At 40.8% G+C, this 8,641-nt stretch overlaps 1 protein-coding gene across 1 annotated transcript; it reads left to right on the plus strand.

Moving 5' to 3' along the window:
- Positions 1–3,430: 3,430 nt before the first annotated feature.
- Positions 3,431–6,379, plus strand: s1pr4 (sphingosine-1-phosphate receptor 4). Its single transcript, XM_053847284.1, has 2 exons — positions 3,431–3,480; positions 4,153–6,379. Exon 2 carries the CDS (start codon positions 4,233–4,235, stop codon positions 5,439–5,441), a length of 1,209 nt encoding a protein of 402 aa, XP_053703259.1. The 5' UTR covers positions 3,431–3,480; positions 4,153–4,232; the 3' UTR covers positions 5,442–6,379.
- The last annotated feature ends 2,262 nt before the right edge of the window (positions 6,380–8,641 follow it).

Raw genomic sequence — 8,641 nt, forward strand, 5'->3', positions numbered from 1 at the left:
TTTTAGGATATAAATATTTGTCACTCAACATACCTTTTAAATTATTGCCTGTCCCAATGTAACATGCAAATCGCTACTAGTCCACTCAATCGTATGGAAATATGTCTATTTGTTTAAATGAAAAATACCATGAGCAGGACCAGAAACAAGTTCTAAATCAAGTATCATGCATTAAACCTCCGATTTGGGTCTACAGTACAAAAAAGTAGATGGTTAGTGTAGCAGCTGTGAGATATGCAGCATAAATGAAGTAAGAAACATATCTATGTATCTGAGTTCACTATCTTGATGGATTGTTTTGATTCCCCAGATATTTATTTTATCGTCTTTGCGTATTTACGCATGTATTGTCGAAAATATATATATATATATATATATATATATATATATATATATATATATATATATATATATATATATATATATATATATATATATATAATTATTATTATTATTTTGTTTTTTAATTTATTTTTTTTTTTTTTGCGATCTCTGGCGGACATGTGTTGAAGACGGACCAAATTGCGCATGAGTATTGAGTTAAAATTGAAGTGACGGCACCACTCAACCTCACGGTGGCAGCATAATGCAAATATTTGTATCATGTTAATTCATAGCCGTGTGACTTTCATCGTAACACGATTTCGACATTGTTATTTTGTTCATAATCCGCCCCATAAATTCTACACGGGTCAGTAAAGGTAAAAAGACTGATGTTGCATTGCAACAGTTGAACCTTCCCTCTGTTTTCATTCTGAAGTGGCGCCTCAAGGCCAATGCCTGACAGTGACCCTTACGTTTTCAATTGGACTTCGGGTAAATATGCAGAAAAACACACTGATATTTTATGTTTTAAGTCTTTTGAGCGGCGGCGGTTTGTCGTGCTCTCAATTAATTCTTGACCTAAGTGTATAATAAACTATGAAAGTTATTAACACAACAACAATAGATGCCAGTGATGAATGAAAAAAAGTGTTAGTGAAGCTATGTAGCTCACACACGCACACACACACACTCGTTTGTATCTCCATCCTTGTGAGGTCAACTCTCAAAACCTAACCATCCAAAACAAATGGCTCATCTTAACCTGGACTCTCAACCAAACTTAAACCTAATGATAATAACCAAGTTGAAGTTACAACCTTGTAATTGAGGCTTTACCTCGTGGGGACCAGCAAAAATATCCCCACCAAAGCATAAGGTCCCCACATGGAGGTGTTTTATCGAGAATTGGCCCCCACAAGGACAGCTCAAAAAAGTACACACAGACATGCACGTACAAACACACACCCACATACACTCACTCACGTCCATGCAAACTCATCCACTCACACAAGCCTCCCAGACAAGCTCACGCCTCTTCACTGTCCAGCCGTTGTCACTAAGTGTTGACTAATTTGGATAACAACGTTTTCATGCCCTACTTGTGGTTAGTGGGGTGGGTGAAGTTACACCTTCAGAATGAGGGCGTCGTCAACCGTTAGGCGGCGGTTTGAAAACATCCCTGCCATTTCTCCTCTTCTGGTCATTCTAATGCTAAATATTTGTAGTCTTACAATCCCAGAGGGGAAATCGTGTCAAATATGCTCTATTTCTGCTCAACATGCAGAAAGCACCAACAAATATTGATAAAGTATGTCAAGCTTCAGGTTTAATTTCCCCTGTGCCACTTCCTTTTTAAAAGCACCACACCTCAAAAACCTGAGACAGAAATAGATGCGCGAGCACCATGATAACATCTCGAAATTACGAAACATCTCCATACATACTAAGAATTACAATTCTAATTCTCAGACCGCTGCATGTTTTGTTATTGTTCATGCACAGAATGTTGCTTTTCTCCAGTTGTCAGTGTCTTAATTCAGTTATTTTGAGATCATTCCATCAGTCACCTGCAACATAAATAGTTCATAATTACAAAACCAAATATAATATTCAGAGTGGTTCACAATAGCAAAGCATGGTTGAAGATGAGAGGTGACCGGGCTTTCTCAGTCTGTGGCCCCCGGCTATGGAATGCCCTCCCTCCCCATGTTAGACAGGCACCATCACTGTCCACTTTTAAAACACTTCTTAAAACACACTGTTACTCTTTGGCTTTTACACAACCGCACAGCTGATCTTTTTTGTAATTTTTCGTGTATCTGCCCTCTTTTAATTTTATCTATTTATTTGTTGTTAATGTCTGTTTTATCCTGATTTTACAATTATACAGCACTTAGTGACAATCTTGTATTGCTTTTTAAGTGCCTTATAAATAAATATGGTATGGTACGGTTAGGGACCGACAACAAAAACTGGGGTGAAGTGATTGTTCACGTATCAGTTTCAGATGTGTGAAAGCAGGGAGTGGCACTTTCTGTTTGATTAAAACATCCTGCTTACTTCTTGGAGGTGGAAGTACAACGCACACACACGTGCATGAGTACAACCATAACCACCTTTAAGGCCATCCGTCAAATACTGACCCCACTTTTCCAACAGTTTCCTTGCTTGCTGAGACTCTAGAGCCGGGAGCTGAGATTACACAGAGGAGCAATGGCAACCTCTTGACCTACAGCTTCACCAGTGAGTGAAGTCTGTGAACTTCTTTCTCAATCACTGAGCCATTCTAGTGATGACAAAGCGCAGTGAGAAAACTTTGAAATGCAAAATAGCAGTGCATTGTATGCTGACCTACAGGGGTAGCTAGTGAGAATGTGCAGGCTATGTCGCATGTCAACAGCAGCGCTGACCCTTTTCTGTGATCTCCTGTGCGTCCAACTAACCTAAACCTCTCCAGATGATGATATGCTGTCCAGTGAAGAGCAGAGGATCCCAGACACGCGGCCGCATTTTTAAATGAGCATCAACAGGGAAGTTTTTCTCTAGCAAACACAGATACTTTATTCAGGAAGTCCAACATAATTCCACCATCTTGAACTTTTGAACTTTATATTGACTACTGTCTTCAGGGGTCCTGACTTCACCAGCCACATGATAAGGTTCTGTTATATGTGCTCATGAAGACCACAAAGGGTCCTTGATTCTCCAACTTCCTGTCTGACTCACCAGTGAAAGTGGGATGGTTGCTTCATTTCTTCAAGAACATGCATCCGTATTACTTAACAATAATCTTTACAAATTGCTCAGTGCATTATGTTGAGAAATAACACTTCCAGGAATGAACTTGGGCAACACCTATTAGATGATGAGAAAGCGAGAGCACTGTCAAACCAAACATCAGCCCCTTCATCAGCTGTGCGTAAGCAAAAGTTCTAGTTAAAAAGTAAATCAATAAGAGGAAAATATCAACCTGAAAATAAGAAGTTATGCTTGTGAGGAAACACATTACATGTGTGCATGTGTGTGTGCATGGGTGTGTCCAATATGAGGACCATTTGGGTAACTTCCTCATATATGCTGCGCTACAAAACAATATGGTATGTAGTCAGCGACAACAGCTTCACCTCACGTGCAGTCTCCCCAGCAGCAGATACAGTAGGTGCTCTACTTTCACATATTTGGTCGTGAGATAAGTTCCGAAAACTAATCACAATATTAAGTAATTCATTAATTAATGGTGGAAAAATGAAAGCTGTTATTTAGCAGAAACTTTAATAGTAGAAAATATCGTTGTGCTTTTATATCTTTTGTAAATCCTCTATTAATTATCAATACAAAGATTTGAATTGCAATTTAATTGTGATATAAATATAACTTGTGGATTTACTTACTTGAAGATCAAATACAATAGGCTCAATAGTTAACATTAGTAAATTATTTAAAACACCAGAAAGGAAACCGGACATTCACATGATTCTCTGAAATCACATTGTATTTTTGTAGTCGCAAAGACAATGAAAAAATATTAAAATATGAAGTCTATTGTTTACTATTGTGCATGTCGTATAATTAATACATCCTCCAGAATGGTTTAAAGAGCCATAAAATGCTTGCTGTTCAAATCGGTCACCAAGATATATCAATTGTGCATATGTACTTCAGAACGTGTTCAGTGTGTGAAGTGTGCTAGCCATGGTGAGGTGAACTCAAGTTCCACGTGTGGGAGACATTTAAATGAGAACTTTAAATGTGATTGCGACACTTGTGAGAAAATCCTCTACAGAAGAGGTGTGAGCGTTTTGACTGACTGAACTGTGGTGTTTTCAGGAACCAGTGATGATAGCCTGCTTCACCGCTGGAGTTTCACACTAGCGACCTCGAACCACGGGCCCGACAGAGCAGTCTTTATGGAGGTCCTCTCCTCGCTCACGTCCCCCTCCGCCTGTCCACACTTGTACCGCACCCCTGACTACCCCACCAACATCAGCTCCGTGATCCTGCTTCATTACAACTACACGGGCCGTCTACAGAACAGAACCGTCTCAAACACGCCGGGCCACCTCAGCGTCACCTCAGTGGTCTTCCTCCTCATCAGCGTTTTCATCATCCTGGAGAACCTCCTGGTGCTGGTGGCGGTCATCTCTCACATCAGACACCGCAGACGATGGCTCTACGTATGCGTCGCCAACATCACGCTCAGTGACCTCCTCACCGGAGTGGCCTACCTGGTCAACATCTGCATGTCCGGCAGCCGGACGTTCAGCCTCAGCCCGGCACTCTGGCTGTTCAGGGAGGGTTTGCTGTTTGTGGCGCTGGCTGCTTCCATTTTTAGCCTGTTGTTGATCGCTGTTGAACGTTACATCACGATGATGAAGTCGCACCATGAGAAGTCAGGCAGGAGGACCTACTACAGGATATACGGCTTGGTGGCGCTGTGTTGGGTCTTGGCGTTGGTTATCGGCTTCCTTCCTCTGATAGGCTGGAACTGTGTATGCAGCCTGGACCAATGCTCCACACTCCTGCCTCTCTACTCCAAGACCTACATCTTCTTTGCTGTCATCATCTTCTTCCTCATCCTACTGACAATAGGTGTCCTCTATGGAGCCATCTTTTGCCACGTTCACAAGACAGCTGGGTTGGGTCTTCAGCGGACTCGCAAGCGCCCCCTGGCTCTCCTTAAGACCGTCATCTGCATTGTTGGGGTCTTCGTGATTTGCTGGGGTCCTCTGTTTCTGCTCCTACTGGTGGACTTCTTTTGCGTGTCCCACCAGTGTGGCATCCTGTTCAAGGCCGATTATTTCATCTCTCTGGCAGTGTTCAACTCCTGCCTGAACCCCATCATCTATGCTCTGGGGAGCAGTGAAATGAGGAGGGCGATTGCGGAGCTGCTGTGCTGCTGCTGCCTGAGGGCTGGAGTCTGTGGCCCAGACAAGTTCACATCCAAAGAGACCAGCAGCACTTCAGAGAACAGGAAGGAGGGACTTAGGAACAGCTTCAGCAAGGCCAGAAATTTGACTGTAGCCTCTCCTCCATCGACGCTGAAAAAGTCACGTAAAGTCATGAAAAAAAATAGGCTGAGCTCCACCACCAGCTGCCTCTCAGTTTCAAGTGGTTAGACCACAATGTCTTCCCCTCCCTAACAAAGAGGATGCTCATGCCTGCAAGAAACCGACTTCTGATTTCATGATCACATACATGCACTACAGAATTTAAAATTTGACTTTTTTTCTTGCAATAACTCTTCATCCTCAGTGCCCTGTCCTCAAGGAGAATCAAACATCAAATATACATCTATGTACATATACGCTGATGGTCAATAACGTATAGTGTTGGGCTGGATACCTTTTAAATTCTGGTGAAGAGTGCAGTGCAGGTGGTGAACGTATACAGTGGCAAAAAGTAAATATTATCATGACAATTTATGGAAACAATTTTTGTGTTTCAGAAGTTGAGGTGGCATGATACAGAAACAAACAAATATGATTGATATGTATTTTTTTTATTGTTTACAAGAACAACTTACAAAACTAAACTCTTGACAGTTTCAATATGTTATTGTCAGAGAATGCGTTCAAAACGTAACCAAAAAATAAATAAATAAACCATCACATGATCGCAATAATATTCAGTAGACCTGTCATTTGAACAAAGTGCAATGAATGGTCACCTGAAAACTTTTTTTTCCACCACTGTATAAACATTATATGATAATAGTATTAACCAAGTTAACGCAAGCATCTTTAAACAATGTGACGACTCGTCTGTGACCTTCGCAATGTCCTTGAGTCGCGCTGGACTGCAGCGCACCAGCGGGTGTATTTTCACGTTCAGCCTCTAGAGGAAGACATTGGAGTAATGTGAGGCTCTTGACAAAAAGTGTTGTTTGTGTGAGAATGTAAATGTGAATTGCTGTAAATTCTTGTATGATATTAGTAAACAGTCATAATTTGTTTCATATGTTGTTTATATTTAAGACCATGGTTTAATGCATTGTTAGATAAATAAACCTATCGGTATTATTATTGTACATTTTTGTTGGTTTCTCAGACCAATCATGGACTATGAATTCATATTTCATATTCAGATTTCTTTGTCATATTTGTAATGCTGCAATAAAATGTTTTTTTTTCCTACATCAACAGAGATTGCTCACAAGTTTTCTTCTCTCTTGGATGGCTGACGTTCATAGGACAAATATGAGGATGACCGCTGTGATCTACAGATGAACTAGTTACTCTGGTCAGCTGAAGCATCTGCATGTTATGTCAGAAATGAGAACGTAGCAGTGAAAAGGAAACTGAAGCAATTGTTTCTCTCTGAACATTGCATTTCCTGAAATTACACACTCATCATCTGAGTTAATGTGGATTGTATCACATTAATGTCACTTCAATCACAGAGGTCAAGGTCAACATAAATAAAATGAACATACATTATATATATATATATATATATATATATATATATATATATATATATATATATATATATATATATATATACACACATATACAAATATTTTATATAACCACCATTGTGATTTATTGTGCTCTTGTCAAACTGATGCAAAATAAATAATATCTTGTTGTGTAAATGTATGTATGGGTTCATCATTTGATTCAGTAATATACCAAATTCATTCAAATTCTCTAATTAATTAGATTAATTTATTTAATTGAACCCCACCCCTAATCAGATCTAATTTTTTTTTCTAATTTCTGATTCTTTTTTTTTTTTGAAGACTTACATATATTAGATTTTAACCCCTTTATGATACAAGTAATAATGTATTGAACTGTTCATCACACTGTGATGAAACATTCATGGTTTAATTGACTTGAATGAAAAATTACTTGTACATTAAATTAGTTTTCCTCATCAAAAATAACTGAAATGACAATCTGAGAAATCTCCGAAAAATGCACTTGTAAGAATTCATTACCTTATTAACTTTCTCCCACATTTGCTTTATCCCACAACCTCATCAGAGTATCCTGTTTCCTGTATATTGTTTATAAAACCAAGGAGCTAGCGGTGGACCTCTGCAGGCGCCAACACTCTCCACCTGCTCCGGTGAACATCCTTGGTACTGACCATCGAGAGGGTGGCATCATACAAGAACCTGGGTGTTCACCTGAACAGCACACTGGATGCTCCTTTCAAAAAAGGGCAGAGCTGTTGCTGCTCAGGAGGTTGAGGTCCTTTGGGGCGCAGGGAACGCTCCTTCTATGACTCTGTGGTGGCCATTTGTGTCAGCCGTTTTCTATGAGTTGTCAGCGATTTCGTCGCTCCTTCCTGCCCACTGCTGTCAGATTGCACGATAGTAAACTCTGACAGCACTCGTGCTCATTGTCTAACATTCATTCATTTAATGTGGTAATATATGCTATGTGATACAGCTTTGCGTGACATGTATACTGTCACTCAGTGTTTATCTTTGTTGTTTAGTGTCTTCTTCCTCATCCTACCGACAACAGGTGTCCTCTGTGGTAACGCTATGTCCTTCATGTCTGTACTGCTGCTGCTGTGACACAGGTTTTTGCCTGGCACCCGAAAGATCGCGTTCAAAGACGCCAGAATGAATGCGCTCACAGTTAGTTCATCAGACACTAATACTGGACGGTCCGTTTAAGAGTGTTCATGAGTGTTCAGTAGAACACTGACTGTGCAACACCCCACTCCACGACACCTGTCTCGCTCACAGTCCTGGCTTGGCTCCAGGTTTTGATGAGTGATTTGAAAAATGCTGAAATTCCAGACATTATTAGCTTTTGGAATGACAGCGAACACATCAAGTGCCAATCATCGATTCCTGTGTCTGACTCGTCCCCTCCACTGCCTCCTCTTACATCAACAAAGCCGTCCCCGGGCTCACGATGAGGGACGATGGGTTAATGATAGTTGCGTGCAGACGTGGCTGTGCCCTCCATAATTACCTCGCTGGCTTTGCCTCCAGGTGTCGAGCAGACAGCTAATGATGTGCTGTCTGTGGAGAGGGCAGGCAGCGGAGGAGCAGTCATACGCACGCTGCCAACAGCGCCACGTCAGCTTGATGGGACATTCGGGGCCTCATTTAAATGCTCAAGTCACGATGCCACAGAGGAGAGGAAAGGAGAGCTCACGTCTTCCTCAAGACACAGCGGACAAAAAAATTCAAATGTTTTTTCCACTTCCACCACTAGCTGGTTTCCCCTTTTTTGTATTGCCGTGGCCTCATATTTAATCTGCACAGTTTGTCAGAATATCAGCTTTTTTCAAGTCATTCCAGAAAATGATGGAGTATGCTGAGAAAGCAAATATGCTGGAAAAACAAACA

Source organism: Synchiropus splendidus, chromosome 1 (assembly GCF_027744825.2).
Source record: "Synchiropus splendidus isolate RoL2022-P1 chromosome 1, RoL_Sspl_1.0, whole genome shotgun sequence".
Lineage (NCBI taxonomy): Eukaryota > Metazoa > Chordata > Actinopteri > Syngnathiformes > Callionymidae > Synchiropus > Synchiropus splendidus.

What these genes read in the sequence shown, in the direction of transcription:
- s1pr4 (XM_053847284.1), top strand. Translation starts at nt 4,233, where the DNA reads ATGGAGGTCCTCTCCTCGCTCACGTCCCCCTCCGCCTGTCCACACTTG.